At 36.0% G+C, this 16,929-nt stretch overlaps 1 protein-coding gene across 3 annotated transcripts in view; it reads right to left on the reverse strand.

The window, feature by feature from the left end:
* Window positions 1-16,922, reverse strand: part of CENPP (centromere protein P) — a 148,030-nt gene extending 131,108 nt beyond the window's left edge. Inside the window, exons 1-6 of one of the 3 annotated variants that reach the window (XM_074836590.1) lie at window positions 16,378-16,922; window positions 14,411-14,565; window positions 13,455-13,612; window positions 13,020-13,108; window positions 8,932-9,020; window positions 1,341-1,437 (exon numbers count right to left, since the gene is read on the reverse strand). In XM_074836590.1, the coding sequence (XP_074692691.1) occupies window positions 1,341-1,437; window positions 8,932-9,020; window positions 13,020-13,108; window positions 13,455-13,612; window positions 14,411-14,547 (570 nt within the window). In that variant the 5' untranslated portion in view covers window positions 14,548-14,565; window positions 16,378-16,922. Of the gene's footprint in view, window positions 1-1,340; window positions 1,438-8,931; window positions 9,021-13,019; window positions 13,109-13,454; window positions 13,613-13,814; window positions 13,831-14,410; window positions 14,878-16,377 lie in introns of those variants that run through there. The other 2 variants (XM_074836591.1, XM_074836593.1) reach the window with 2 other exon arrangements.
* Window positions 16,923-16,929: the final 7 nt, after the last annotated feature.

Genomic DNA, 16,929 nt, shown 5'->3' on the forward strand with positions numbered 1-16,929 from the left:
GAAAGAATATTTGTAATATTGACAAACTTGTATTATAGGCCTGCAGTAAATCTACCTTCACACATCTTTTAGCAACAAATATATCCCTTCATTGTTTACACTCGACATTTAACAAATACTTCTTAAAACTACTTAAGATGCACACAAATTAAAAATAATCTCCAGACCGATTTCCTTTCTATTTTTACATTTTTGTACTGAATTTTAAGATGAGAAATATTTACAACAGTTCACTGAATCACTGTCCCAGAAACCACAGTGACTGCTGTCATGAGGCTGATCTAAGGATCAGAAAGCATCAAGTTGGAAAAACAATCAAAAAAACCCCACACCACAAAGCCATAAAGCCCTTGGTGCTCTACTTTCTCTATGAAGGGATTAAAGAAAAGTCCTTATACAACAACAAGCAGAATTAGACAACACTAGTTTTATTACTCAGCTGAAGACATGATTTTTTTTAACATTGTCGGAAATTAGTGCCTTTTTCTTCATTAATCTAGTTGATTAATTGATAATAGAAATTGATTAATGTAGCACAGAACTCAGAAAGACCTAGAAGATTCATAAAATAGGAAACAAAGCAGTTCGCAATTCATACTAGAGCTGAAAAGCAAAGATGGTGCTGAGTTTAATGGCAGTAAAAGCTTGAGCTAAATAAAACTGAACTAAAAAAACCACACACAATTAAGCAGCTGAACATCCTCCTCTACATCAATCATCATACAAGACGTTCTGTGTCTCTAAGTCTGCTGTATTTTTACTCCAAGGAATAGTTGTTCATCTTAAAACCAGTACAAAGTAAACAACCCAAATAACAGCAATTTAAACTAAATTCAAATACTGTGTTCCAGTTAAGAGTGAGGGACAGTTTATTTCTCATTCAAGTAAAATATTTCAGAACTGAAAGTGCTGTTGCCCAATCGCATGCTGCCACATTTTCAAGAGACAGATCCAGTCCTTCAGAACTAACATTTAAATGCCAAAGACTACAAATGTTATTTTAATTCCTTCTGCCTTTTATTTTTTTTCCAAAATGCAATGTAATACCAACAAAAAACTGTCCTACCACACCACAGAAAGGCACAGATCATCTTGTTTTCCCCCACATATGAGGAACACAGCATTAGCATGGTAAAAATTAAGACTAATACCAAGCGAGGGCATTGCCCCTTGAACAGAACACAAAAGTCTCTACCTAATATTCTCTTTTCCACAATGTACAAAATTAAGATTCCCATACTCCGCTAAAGAGTGCTAATTTCACCTCCATTGCTCTGTCTTAATGAACTACTTAAAGAACTAAGTATAGTACTGATATATAAAGGCTTGATAGACATTACCTTGAAATGTAGAAAGGTGCATCTACGATGTTCATACCACTCAGCATAAGATGAAAGGCTTCTGAAAAATGCTAAAAGGTTTCCATGTTCTTCAATGCTACAAAAGAAAAATGTATTGTTTAACCTTAACAGTACTAGTCAGAAAAACCAATTCTACAGCCTAAAATTTGCAGTTTTTCCTTAAAGAATTTGTGACTAGTATTGTTCAAATGAAGCCAGAAATCACAAAAAAAAAAAAAAAAATTATGCCAGGAAAAAAAAGCTGTAGATAGTGTAGATATTGAAAAAAAATTGAAGAATTCATTTATAAAGCAGTGTTTTCAACTCCTCAGGAATGTAAGCAACAATAAAGTTAGTCTTATATGTAAAATGGGATAACTTGACAAAGTAGTTGCCTGCAAAAATCTTAGTTTGACTTCATGCTTGTTCTAACTCTTGTTTTCTAAATAAATTCCAAGATGTTGCATGGTAAAACTTTAACCTATAAAACCAGTAAGATTTACCAGTTTGTATCACTAAGCTTTCAATATTCCTGGGATCTATGTCCTATTCAACTAAATCTTTGCATGACGTGTCATCTGCCTCTGCCCACAACACCCAGCTTTTCAAGATTAACCTTGAAACTTCAGTAAGCAAGAAGGCCTGTTCATTAGATCGCACATGGCATCTAAAACAAAACTTTAGATGTACAGTTAAATCTTGATTTATCAGCTATTAAGGAAGATAGTGACATTCTCAATAATTAGGGAGTGGGGCAGAACGGGGGAGAGAGATGCCAATAAATCTGTAACTGAGAGTGGAGTGCCAAGATCTTCATGCCAAGCCCATTGTAAGCAGAATTAAGCCTGGATGGAGCTGAGCTGATACTTGCAGAACGCCCCTCGGTATTTCCGCAGCTTTAGACACGCTCATGATTTAGCAGTTCAGCTACACATCAATACATTATGGCTTCATTCATACAAATGACCCTACACTTGCACTAATAAATTGTCTTGGAACCTGATGTCCTGCAAAGAGAAGTGAAGAGACAGCTTTGCAGGACTTGCACTTAGCCAGTATGGATTTGGTAGAGCTTACAGCCTATATCATGAGACTAACATATCGGTGCTATTCTGGCAAGGAAATCATTCCATTCCAATGTTATTGCAAGTATGTTTTTCACCCGTAGGGGCTCTGAAACAGAAAGGTCAGCAGTAGTCATTTTACTTTCTGGCATTTCTGAGGAATTTTCAATACAAGAGACAAAGCATATGAGAAGAGTTCCTATAAAGAAGAGTTCCTATAGTTTCGGCTTTGCTAGTTTCAGGGTAATTGAACCAAGTGAAAAATCTTTACATAAAGTGACTTCATGTAAAGTAAGATTTTTCCATTTCCACTGACAATAGTTGACAAGAGGCAACAATACACAGTGTCAGCTAAAGCTAAGAGATAACAATTCCAGGACTTTGGTGTTAAAGTCAAGTTAAAAATACAAGCAACACATAAAAGAAATACAAACAGATTTTGCACTTAGAAGATAAGGAAGTTATCCTACATGTCCTTGTTTCACACACACAAAAGTTAAATTATTTAAGCTTCAATATAATTTCAAAATTAAATATTCACAGTATCCAAAGAACCAAACAGAAGTTTCCACTCCCAAAGAAACAACAAACATTTTGAAAAATATTTATAAAATTACTGCTGAAGTAATTTCTAAAGAAGTTCCAAACACTGCATAAAGTACAGAATCAAGGAAAGCTACATGGCTGACTAATTATCCATTCTTGCAGAGGAGAGAAAATACACACCATCCTGAAAATAAAGGCTGCTCTTGATATGCAGAGATGATTACTCCTATTGAATAAGATAGCAAAACATCAAACTGACACTGATGAACAACACTGCACTAACTTGGACTGAGAGATATCACTTGTTTTTCATCAGTCTACAAGGTAGTAATGATTTAGCATGTAAGAGAAGTTGCAATGCATCAAACACTACGGCTAGTACATTCCTTTATGTCACAAAATTTGATTTACAAAATAAATTTGCTATTAAAAATGCTTTCCTACTTCAGTAACTGACACTAAAGTTACCTTCTTTCGTGATACATTTACTATTTTGTCCTCCTAGCAATACTGTGTTAGTTTGCATGTTAACTATGATATACACAAGCAAAATATTTTCAGTGGAAGTACGCCATTAACGTTCACTCTGAGACAGCCCAGGAAGGCAGGTAACAATAGAAGAAATGAAGCCAAGATACTGGAAATCAGTTACGTGCAAAAATCTGCCTTAGAACAATTAGGATTAGAATCATTTGAACGAAGAAATTTATACACTTAAGATCGGTGTCATCACAGTAAAGAGCTTGTAGAAATCAGGAACTGAACAGACCTTACCCTCTTTATTGTTAACACCACAGTGATGGCAACCATTAAAGCACAAATACAGCTTCTCAGCTCTAATCAAGAGAGAAAATAGACAGTCCATCCACTGTTATGAGGGATAATTATATTAAAGACAGATTAAAGAAAATAGGTAGGGAGCTGGGGGGGGAGGGAGGGGAAAGAGTTTGTCTTGGAGGGTTTCGTTTTACGAAAAAACTCAACAGGAAAAAAAATATTTATTCTTCAAATTCCTAGTCATGTAAGCATCAGGATAGAGAAAGGAAAGGAGACAATATGACAGAAACTGCCAAATACCCAATCATCTAGCCAGTGTTGTCAGGGGGAGGGAGGAGAAATGCTCGTAAAGGGTGTGCAATTTTTTCTAAAGAAACGTGGCAAGAATGCAAAATTCCACAAAACCTAAGTGTCACAATACCTGAAGCAATACGATTCCTTAATCATAAGGGTGAACAGCTTCAGGTCATTGTTGATATGAAGCCACAGTCAGATGAAATGATTATTAGCCATTGTCAAAACATACCTGGCAAGCACTGCTTTGAAAATACAAAGATTTATTTCAATTACTAATACAGGATTGTACAAGTTTACAAAACCTGACTGAAAAAGACACCTGACTTAGATTTGGGAAATTTCAAACAGTCACAGAGAATGTAGATTCTACATGTAAATTTTACTTTTAACATCCTGTTGAAGACTAGCTAGTCTTTTTGGATTTTCAGAACAGCTGAGAGCAGAAACTTGAGGCCATTAACAGAACGGTTGCAACAGTGTATTACCAAGTCACTTCAGCCATACCAGGGAGAACTGTGCCTCATATCCACCTCTATTTAATACACAGGAACAGCAACCCTTAACGTGTTACACAAACATAAACTGGAAAAAAAACAGGAAGTTCATTCAGATATTGAGAATGTAAAAGAAAAGCCAAACAAGTTCCATTCTAACCTGCAAAGAACAGCATCATTAAAGGACGTTATCACAGCAGTCACAGCTGCTAACAAAATCAGGACGAGATAAAAAAAATGCTGGCAGCACACAAAAAATTGAGTCGCTGGAAGGACATAGACACATACTGATTTACAATAGCTGACTGGCTCTATGATCTGGACAGCTTTTTTTAACCAAACTTGTAATTGTACGGATAAAAATCTGCACATACTATAGGAAAAATCGAGCACTTAGCAATGGCTGCCCACATCTCGCTGTCTAGTGAACATGATTCTACACATACTACAATACACTTTGTAGATCTACGTACATGGAAGATGGCAAGACAAAACTTAGTTGCAAAACCACACGCTTAAAATTCTTTTTAAAATAACTTGACAATTTTGATGAGTATCCACTTTTATGCAATTTAAAAGACTATCACAAATCTTATGATTTGTTTGAGCATTATGTCTTAACTTTGTTTATATTTCTTTCTTCCTCTCAGATTCATCTTTAGGCAATAAAGCAAATGAAAATTTTCAAGGATAGGTCACAAAGCAGAGAGAAATAATTTTGGTTAACAAGTTCAAAGAACCAATTTCAAATGTAAAAGTTACTCTATAAATTATACCCAAGTATCTACTTCTCTCATGTACAGATAGAGCACTAGCTAAATTTAAGATAGAAAGCTAGATTTAGTGTTTAGAAAGAGGGAAAATCTGTGTTGGCACAAACATACATGCTTTTTTATATTGGTAAGGGAGAAAGAGACTGCATAAGAGCACCAGTTCAGTTAACTGTCTCACAGCACTTAAATTACCCATAAACAATAATTCCTAATTAGCCTAAATTAGTCTAATTCCTAATGCTGATGCCAACTACAACAAACACTAAAATACCAAGAAAACTTGGTATAAAATAACAAGGTACTAAGAGAGTGCATGTTAAAATGTAAGCCTCCTCTTTTTTGTTTTTGGAAAGAATTTAGCATTACAAAATGTCACCAGGTTTGTTAAAAAAACCCACTAGGAGCAGAAAACACCCATCTCCAAAGCCAACATCCATGTAACAGAGAAGTCATCCAAAACCAGCAAAAAGCATATTTAGTCAGAGAGTAAGTATGTATCAGGTTAAAATCACATGCCCTTCATCCAAACACCACTTCACTTTTACAAACTAACATCAACAAAACACAGAAGTATGTAAGAACTTAACTTGTTATTTTGAGAGAAAATCTATTTTACCTCACTGCAGTATGCAAGACTTCTTGCATTAGCATATAAAACCAAAGAACTCACAGCTGTGGGAAGAATTCATGCTTCCCCTCACTTCCAAAATACCCAGCCCATATAATGCAGACATTTCATAAATCCTTCACTCTGACTTATATATTCTAATTAGTTAGTAAAAAGTAGGAGCAGTTTTCAAACTGTCTAAAAACTCCTCCCATTTAAGTAATCTGTGCAATAGTTAAATAACCCAACATTTAATGGGATATCAAGCAAAAAAAAAAAAAAAAAGACTTGCAACAAGATTTTTCATGAATATTCTGGTCTGCAACACTAATAAAGTATAACATAAGTGGTGCAAAGGGGACTCAAATCCAAAAGTAGAAGACTAAATTTTGTGATGCCCTATGCAAACACACTTTATTGTCACTACATATTTGAGGAATGGTACACATCTTTTAAAAATAGGTATTATATATTGCAGCAGTACCTGGTTGAAAATAAACTGCTGAATTTTGTTTCTTTTAAATATGTGTTGCTCAAGTGTTCTAGCATTCTGGTCTTTTTTTCCAAAGCACGGTGGGCTTGGGAATTACTACTAAATGCCAAGTTTTTAACTCTGGTGCTATTAAAGACCCTTTTCTGTCACGTGTTATGAAAAAATGAAGCCAAAAAAAATAGAAAGCCAAGGAGAAAAAAAAAATCCAGGCCAGTAGAGAAAACAGAACAGAGCTAGGCAATGGGTTTGGCAAAACTGGGCCAAGAAGGCAAAAGAAGGAAAGAGAAACTGGTAGGGAAGCTGAAAAGAACAAACATTACAGAGGGTGACCAGATTTAGCTGGTCAAGAATGGAGGAAAAGGGAGGGAAGAGATTCTAAGAGCACCTGGTGGACTGAAGAATACAGGGCTAAATGGGGAAAAGCCTGAAACTGGACATGAAAAGAGGGGATTAGGATTTAAGAGTAAGAAATGAGAACTACCTTAACAAGGGGATTGAGAATACAAGCTATAAAGGGAGATCACATAATCAGATTAAGCCAGTCTCAGTGGCGTGCTGTCAAAGCAGACATTGTCAACATCAGCCTTAGACCAGCAGCAAACACTGTGACATTGGACAAGTCAAGCAGAAAAAAATGAAATTTTAAGGGGGGGCAAATTACTTAGTCACCCAAATGACTACTTTGAACCTATTTGCCACATGGCTTCAGGAGTATATACACTGACACAAGGACAACAGATGGTACGTGCAAAAAGAAGCTAAGGAGAAAGAACTGCTTGCATTATTGACAGCAAAGCCTTAATTCCTCTTACCTCATTCATGAAAATTTATGTTTACTTATGAATACTGACATAATGTGGAAAAGGACCAGGGTAGGGAAGGGACAGGGACAAGACAGCAGAGCTCAAGCCAGGATGAAATAAAGTCTGCCACTACTTCAACACATTTCTTTCCAGTGTGACTATTAAGTTCCAAGACACTTCTGCTGTCAGAAAATACTCATGAAAAAGGGTAATTTCCTCTAAATCCTGCTTCTTGAAAGCAGTCAACTACTATTCCCAGTTATACCACAAGCTTTAGTAGATTTATATGGAAATTCCAAAACCTCTAAACAAAAAATTCAGCTTTCAGTACAGATTAGTAAAGTCTGAAGTAACTCAATACACCTTTCTTTTCACCCATACATTTGCCTTCCCTCTCCCTCCCCAAGTCTAAGAAATAATATAAAACAAAAGAAATCACTTAAAGAACAGGATTAAGATTGTCAGCTACCCAATTAATAATAGATTTGTTCTCAGAGTAGTTTGCTAGCAGATTTCACAGTGGAATACCACAAATACTTCAATCATTATTCATCCTGTGTACCACAAGAAGTTGACATCCTCCAGAAAATAATCAAAAAGTAGCATTCAGTCATATGCTTAAGTTTTAGTATGTACGTTTTCTTAAGCCATTGCACAAATGCACTATTCCAGGCTTTTAAACAATATTCTATTGTTTTTAAATATCAGTGAAATAAATCCCAATGCAGAGAAATAGAATGGTGAGCAGACAATTAGCAACAGGCAAGTACTGGAGAGGGGTTCTGGATGTACCCTTTAGCCATTACTCACCCCCACTGTACATCTACAACTCACATACACATCTGAGTAACAGTTAACATGCTGATTACATAAACTAAAATGCAATAGCAGAGGTTGTTTGGTTCAGAGAAAGATGTAACAAGGTAATTTCAAACAGCTAAAACACATTATAATCCAAAAACTGTTTCTGTTTAACATAAATTCATAACAGTTCTTTCAGGCCTTAAAAGTTATGTGCGTCCTGGTTTCGGCTGGAATACAGTGAATTTTTTCTTCTTAGTAGCTAGAATAGTGCTGTGTTTTGGATTCAGCATGGGATTTGGTATGAGAAGAATGTTAATAATACACTGGTGTTTTCAGTTGTTGCTAAGAAATCAAGGACTCTTCAAGTTCCCACGTCCTGCTAGTGCACAGGTGCACAAGAATCTGGGAGGGAGCACAGCCAGAGCAAGGGACCCAAACTGGCCAACAGAATACTCCACATCATGTAACGTCATGCTCAGTGTATAGATGAGGGTTGGTAGGGAAACTCTCTCACTTCCAGGATTGCAGTTTTGGGATTCTCACTTCTCTGGGATCACAAGCCAGGAACAGGCTGGGCATCAGTCGGCAGGTGGTGAGCAATCACATTGTGCATTACCCCTTTGTTTATTTCAATTATTAAATTGTTTTTATCTCAACCTACAAGTCTCCTTACCCTCACCCCTCTGATTCCCTTCCCCATTCCCCGGGGTAGGGGAGGGTGAGCAAGCATCTGCATGGTGTTTGGCTTCTGGCAGTTCATCTTCTCTCGGAAGGATACAGACAGGGGACCAGAAGTGTTTAGGCTGGGCTAACAGTACGTTACCAAACAAACTGACTGTCAGCAATTTCTATGAAATTTCTATGAAAACTCAGTATCACATGTAGTATCAGATATCCCATACAACTTTCCTTAAACAAAGAACTCCAACGTACCTTGACACAAACTTGCTCACATCTGAATCTTCTCCCGATTCCATAGTAATGCTGAGATCACTAACAACAACAGACACATTCTCTTTGTTCTAGATTGGAGAAGTAACAACACCATATTTTAGAAATTTCTCTAGCAAGAAGGAAAACATATCCACATATAAAGTAGACAAATTATATGCAAATGATGCTAAGTACTATAAACTAGCATTTTTTTAAACTACAGCTTATATGCATGGACATTTTTTTTTTCATTTTGACAGTATCAGTACTATCCACACAATAAGGCTTTTGGAATAATACCTGAACTTGTCAGCATAGAGAATATATATGTATAAAGAAAAACTTGTAAGAGGTTCATCTACTTTTTTTCACATCACTTCCACTTCTTTAAGATTCTTCTCATTTTCCAACACAACTCCTAGCTGCCACATATATCAGGAAACTAATATAAGCTTTCATCTGAAAACTATAATAATGTTACACTAAGTAAAAAAAAAATAATCCAGTTTTCCTTTATTTTAAAGCACTTTTTTTGCCTCAAATTCTTGTCCCTTTTTACAATAACTGTTATTCAAGGATATGTGCATGATAATAATTTTTTTCCAAATTAAAATATCTAACAAGTTATTAAAAAAATGAGAAAAGAAGTTCATATAGTAGAAATGAAGGCTCAAAAGAACTTAATTCTTTTTTCTACACATTTTTGAACACACTGGAATAATAGGTTAGAAAACAGTAAATGAAAATTCTTAAAATCATGACTTGAAGACCATAGAAAATGCTTCACTTTATACTGGAGACTTTGTACTTTATTTTTCTTCTACCCAGTCACTACAAGCAAATGGGAATGGCAACACAGAGGAAACTAAACAGACAAGCGGGAGTCAAATGCAAACATGTCACAGCAATCCCTAGTACTGGTGGGACAGAAGTACTGCTAACACTGCCATCACTAAAGGTGGAAAAAGCAAACCAGGACACTAAAATGTTTAGTGGATTGAATAAAGTAACATCAGCAAAAATCATCTTAGATTTAGAGCAAAAGGTTCAGCATGTGCGTAGAGTTGTAGAGAAGCTGCTAGTAGTCACAAGCTGACATGGTACCTTCTAAAGAAACTGGTTTCCAACACATGGGTTAGCAACATATACCAAGATGCCATCTTGGGGTCAAATTAAAAGATTTAAAAGGAGAGCTCTCGAGAAGAAAGCAACTCTTATTTGAATGATTGCTTTCTGAAGAGGTTTAGACTTAGTTTGGCAGATTTTCAAGCTGATTGTACACGACTTCTCCTAATACCCAAGGAGAATAAGAGGGGAAAATAAATAATTAAGCAATCCTTTTGCATTAACCCATTTTCTTCATCCACATTTTGACCTTTGTAAACATCCATCTATGCATAATGATGAACAGACAGGAGCTTCTTTGCTTGCACTCAAGGCTGGCAAAACACTAGTCAGCTTGGGAATATAAACTATACACTAGTCTGACACTGAGCCAGAACTAATGAACCAGCTAGGATGTAGAATGTGTCAGGCAGTGAGTGACCAATACTATAGTAATACAGAGAGAATCTCAACCATTCAAAGCTAGTCAGAGTGAACTCAGAACTGCCTACCCTTCTTTGTACAGTTGTATTCTGGAACACAGCTTTTATCATGAATGACATTTAACAAGTTGTTTAAAAACAAGTTAGAGATAAATACACCATAACAACTTGTTATTGTAATAACAGGTTTGATTTAATGTACTATGGAGCTGAGTTAGCTGTATAGTAACTTAACTTCTAGGTTAAATAGCTAGAGTTAACAGTGTGAAAAAAATTATTCTTTATCTTCTGCTGCATACCAATATATTTGTTGCCTACTAAGCACTTCCCCAAAACAGCTGTCACCTTTGCTTCTCAAGATGGGTGAAACTAGTTGCAACTTTACACTATCTTGCCCATGCTGATGTCAGTACAGGTTATTTTGAATGCAACTGTTAATGAAATTATCTTAGAAAACAGGCTTCTCCATTTTTATATGCAAGAAGCCATAAGTATCAAAAAGTTCAGGCTAAATTTCCAGGTCTTAGTCTGGCCTGCAGCCACAACTTTCCTGATAGCTATGGAGGCAGACTCCTCTCATCTCCAGAGGGCCTACTGGCTTCACCACAGAACGACCTGCACAGCGTATGAAGTCTGTGGCAAAACCAGGATAACATGCCACCACTTTTACACCACAGAAACAGCCAAGTAGAACTAGGCAAAATGTCTGAATGGAATTGTTAATAATCTAGTCATGAGATACACTTTTTCATTATTATGAATTGGAAGAAAGCAATTTCTTAATCATATAAATGACAAAATTCTATCTTAAAAATACAGTCCTCAACCTGAACCTTTTAACTACTAAATTCTCTCAAAAACTATTTGATTTAAACAGTTCTAACAAAATGAAAATACAACTGTACACAGTGGTTGTATTTTACAACCCTAACCAAACCATTATGATTTGTACAACAGATAAAACACGGTAACATTTAAGTAAATTCAAAACCTTTACCAACATTCAAGTTAATATACACTTACAGAAATTGAGTGAAGGAAAAGAAATTAGTCTGTGTTTGAAACTGTAAATGTACTTCGTGGATATGTAACACCAAAAATAAAAAACAAAACCTGCATGTTATGGCACAATTAAAAACTGTACTCTCCATTGGTGCCTTCTTAACTAATTTAGCATTTTCCACAACATGTCAACAACCCACACCATACAAATACATAAAATAGTGGCAATTCAAAGTTTATTAACTTAAGGTAAATTGATACATCATCTGCATGGCATATTATAGTGTAAGTTACAGGTGCCATGTACTTTTATTTTTTAAAAAAGCAAAAAATTAACTCAAAATTATATTTTTCCAACTGAAGTGGGTTTTTTTAAACATAAACACTTGGTATTCTATATCCCTTATTATAGAGTATTTCATCGGGGCTGAAGTTCTAGGCCTTACGTAGACAAGTGCCGCCATCTAGTGGTATAACAGATTTAAGCTTCACCAAAGCAGCTGTAAATAAACTTGACGTCGTTACTCACCTGAGCTTCACTGACACTAAAAGATGTCACCATTCTGCAGGAGCATACAGGTGAGAAACAAACATCAATCGTATGACTGATGCGGGCTATTTCCATGCTCAAAGCCAAATGCAGTTTTATACAAGCAAATGGTGAAATATCACTAGAACCACAAGTTTAAAGTCACACATGGACTTAAGAGGTTACAGGATAACCTCATTCAGCTGTACTCCTGCAGTTTCAAATCATGGAATCCACAGGTGATTATCTAAATATTCATTTCCTAAATTCATAATAGGGCTTTTCCTAAGATAAGGACATCTTTACATAGCAAGGCAGTTTTTAATACTATCAGGCTCAGTCACGTTCAATTTAAAAAATACCTTTCAAAGCTGAGCTGAAAATCAAGTTTTCTTGAGAAGGAAATTTCCTGATGTCAAAAATATTATTACAAATTGGGATACATTATTACAAGTTGGGTAACAGCTGTTTTCCACTGCTTATTATTTTGAATTCTGTGCTAAGAACACATTCTTATGAAAGAGTTTCCTTGCAAAAAATCTGTAATCATTAGTGTAACTTCTGTGCAGTCTGTGATGTAACGGCTAGTCACACTAGCTAAGCGAATAGAAATATAACCAAAGTAAAAAACCCCAATTGTTCAAGTTTGTACTGTTTCAGCTTTTCCTCGGTTCCCTCAAGAGAGGTAAGGTTCAGAATTTTCCAGTTTCCAGAACAAGATATCTGACTATAGGAGAACATGGTAAGAACTTTGTGACCAAATGTTGAACCTGACCTTCAGAACTTTTTTGCTTGGATGCACATAGAATTCAGAAGTTGGGTCCAGTTGTTACAGAGTGAAAACAACCCACTGAGGCTTAGATTAAGGACATTCAGTCAATCAAAATGATAAAATACCAGTTGAAGGTTTCAGCTGGAAAAGGAAGTATTGACATTTGCCTATTTGAAGCTTTGTTTGCTTACTTGCTTGGTGTTGGTTTTTTTTTTTTTAAACATACATTGATCCTTACCTGCATTTCAAGAAGCTGAAATTCCAGTTGAAAAGACAGGGAATGGCAATTCCCTGATAATCTGTGCTTCTGCACTGTTCTGTTTCTAGCTGTTATAAAAATAGAGTTAACAAAGTATTTGATTATAATTCTATTCAACAATTACTGCATTTCTTTAATTAGTGGTATTCAAAGTACCAGAGACCATCCATCATATAACAAAGTTAAACATGTTAAGAAAAAAAGCCCCCGCAACTAACTTCACAGCAGTCTTTCACTTTCCCACTACGCAAAATACTATATTTCCTCAGAAATTATTTTGTCAATAAAGAAAATTCTATCTCTAATTGTCTTTCTGCTAACATGGAAAGTAGAATTACAACAAGCATTTGCAGATGTAATGAACTGAAACAGTATGCTCAATATAGCAGCAATAAAGGGCACAAAAATGCTTACTTTTTTCCATTGTTTTCTTGAAATGACTTGTGAACTGAATACCAGTAAATTTCATTAAAAATGAGAGATCTGTTTCTAGACTTTCAAGTTGAGCTTTCAGGTCTGATGGAGATTCACATCCCTGAGATTCTCTCCAAAATTCTCTTTCGAATGACTTTCTAGAATTGGAAGAAACAAATTTAAATCAAAAGGGCAGAACACCTAGACACAAGAACATGCTTTGTCACATCAGTACAGCAATACCGTTAAATAAAAGGCATTTGTAATGTGATCCAATGATTTTTAGACCAAGATCAGTTTTCAGTAAGTCAAATTTCAGTTGGATCATATTACTAGGAACAGTAAACTATTCTAACTTACATAGTTTATGTTCACCACCAGGTAGACACAGCCTTTATTATAAGTCTTGAGATGTAAGTATCCATTTTGAGGAACATACAACAGAAACAAGCTCCGATGCCTTTACTCGTCCAAATGACTTATCTATGGAGTATTCATTTACTGTAGAATATGAGTTAAATAATAGAAAGCAAAAGCCCTAACATGGCATTTCTTTAACATATAACTAGTCACATCTATGTCCCCAGTCCCCCATCCTTTTTTTAAGTAAATATGCACTGAGCTGTTGAACAGCACATAACAGAAAACATGGCCTTTGCAGTCAACAGCTTCGCAAGGCCCACACAGTAACAGACCTGATACCAGACCAGTATGACTGCCTTTTTAAAAAAAGTGAACAAAACAAAATCCTAGAAGAACAGCAACTACCAAGAGAAGGCAGTAACAAGAGATCAACTATTTATTATTTGTAATCTTTTACCATATATAGCCCATGTCCTAAACAAGATCAACATGGAAAAATAATGTAAGGAAAGCCCTAATATAAAGGCAAAAGCTTATCCTAAACAATTTTTACAAAGAAACACTATTAATCCAACATGTGAAAAAAGGCATACTTTGACATTAATATCTCCTCATCAGAAAAAAAGGTGGATTCTTGTTGGCTATCTTCATACTTTTCAGCCAACAGTTTAATTTCTTCTTCCAGTGACTGGATTTTGTCTTCATAAACTTGACAAATGCTGTTGTCCATTTCTCAAAATCAGTGTTACTGGATAAAACAAAATAAGTATATTTCTTAGGGAAAAAAAAAAAAAACATTTTCAAAATAAACTATGAAGATTTGGTACATACATTTTTTAAGTATCTCAGGTAGGTTTGACAAGTACAACAATTTATACCTCCATAAAGAAATCTAGAGTATCAAATATTCCTGCTTGCTATGGAAGATTAAACTAACATATTTGACAAGAATTCTATCACCAACTTGTAAACAGAATTAGACTTGCAGTAAAACTCTACTCTTAATACTACAGTACTCTCATCAATGTAACTCCTACTTAAACCCGAAAGCCCGCTTAGACACTGGTCTGCAAGTAGACCTTACAAGAGCAGAAGAGCCACTTTTTCCATAATTCTGTAACAAATCTTCCAAAGAGACATGGTAACTCACTCTGCTAAAAGCATCACAAACAGGAACAATTCTAATTCCAGTGAATACAGGAAGCTACTAGATATCAGCAAGAATATGACAAAGAACAAATTTCTGATGTCACATAAAAGAAAAAAGTTTTCTTCAAAATAGATAACAATTTTGAAGAAAAGTAGTTTTGTTGCATTCGTTCCTCAAAGACTTAATTCACTGAGTCCAAATGTAATTATTAAACCAATTTTAAGACACAGACCACGGCATATCCTCCAAATACAGATGTTAAATCAGGAATCTAATGTAGTCAAAGGCTTTAAGAATCTTTTTAACTAATCATGATTTCACCCAGGAGCATATCCAGCTGTTTTACATTTGCCATGAGAACAATAAACTCTTCTGCAGACAGAAAGCAATCCTAATCAGATACAGAAACTGAATCCAGCTGTGAGCAATTCACCTATCAATCCACCTGATTAAATGAAGGGTAGCTGTTCCTACTAACACCATAGCATAATCTGCCTTACAAGTAAACAGCAGTAAAGAGACACAAAGAAACAACCATGTTCCACAAATAATTCAAAATAAATAAACAATTTTAAGAAAAAAAAATATCTGACATTCAGCCTAGACATGACACATTCAAAGGACTGTGGAAAACATTATGCAGCTCAATACTGATGCATTAATACTTTCAACCAGGAAAAAAAATAATCTAGTTTTAATGTGTGTTTCTAAACAAGCCCTACTGTATTTGCAAGATCCACACTAACACAGTTTAATAAAAAGAGCTGAGGGGGAATGGGATTTTGTTATTTTATAAGAAACAGCATTCAAATAACACACATAAGTAAACAACATTCAAAACACATTTTGCTTTAAAAACTTCTTTAGTGAATAAAGAATGTATATGCAATCAAATAATTGCTGAGATTGTGCCTAGTTGTGACTTCCTCTGAAATTTTAAAGCAATCTTATGCAATGTGGGACAACAAACAAGGTCAGTGGGGACAAGAAATAGAAGTTCTCCAACTTTCAGCATATCCTTGTTAGAGATTTTTTTATTGGATACACTATAGAAAGTGTTGGTCATAATAAAGAGTACATTGGGAAAGAGAAAAACATTACAATAGCCAGAATTTTACTCTAGGTTGTTGGCTCCTTCCTCTTTTAACAGGTGGCTATTTTGAAAATATTAACAGAACATATATACTGCTTACAACTATTTTAACTCAACTGATTTTACTAGACTGTAGAAGACTCAAAGACTAGTTATAACTTCAAAGAGTACTATCTCCACAAAAAAAATAGCCGTACGAACTTTGAAATAAAACATAAATTTAACGATAATCAATCAATCATTCCTCCTCACCCTAAGCATACACGCACTCGTATATATTTGTGCATGCAGGGTAAATATTTCACTTTTCTACGTACCTGCCCGTAAACACTCCTAAGCATTTGTTTCCATGCTACCACAAAAAGAGCTGGAAAAAGCATTCAAGAGTTCCTGAGAAACGAGCTGGCGAGGTTCTACTTTTCGCTACTTCCCTTGCAGTCTACAAACCTCACAACGCTGGAAACACGACTCAGGCGGCCAGTGCTGCCCCAGTCCGCCCCAAAACACGGGTTACGGCTCGCAGGTACCAGAGGCAGCCCCGGTGGCACAAAGCACGCCGCCCAGAGCGAGTAGCCCAGGGCGAGCAGCCCGCGGCCCCGCGAGCCAGCGCTGAGGTGACAGACGCTGCGCGCGCCCCGCGCCTTCGAACTGCGCGCCCGCTGCGGCCTGGCCGCCCCCACAGCTGCTGCCTGAGCAGGGGGAGCCAGCCGTGCCCTCGTTCCCTCCTCGCGAAACAACAGCCGCTTGAGAGGCACCTCCCGAGATCATTATGCGAGCTGGATGGCAAACGAGTTATTTTGTTAGCTACTTAGGTTTTTTTCTTTTTTTTTTTCCCACTCAGTTCTTGCGGGAAAACCCCCCATGTTTCT

Source organism: Strix aluco, chromosome 11, assembly GCF_031877795.1.
Source record: "Strix aluco isolate bStrAlu1 chromosome 11, bStrAlu1.hap1, whole genome shotgun sequence".
NCBI lineage: Eukaryota > Metazoa > Chordata > Aves > Strigiformes > Strigidae > Strix > Strix aluco.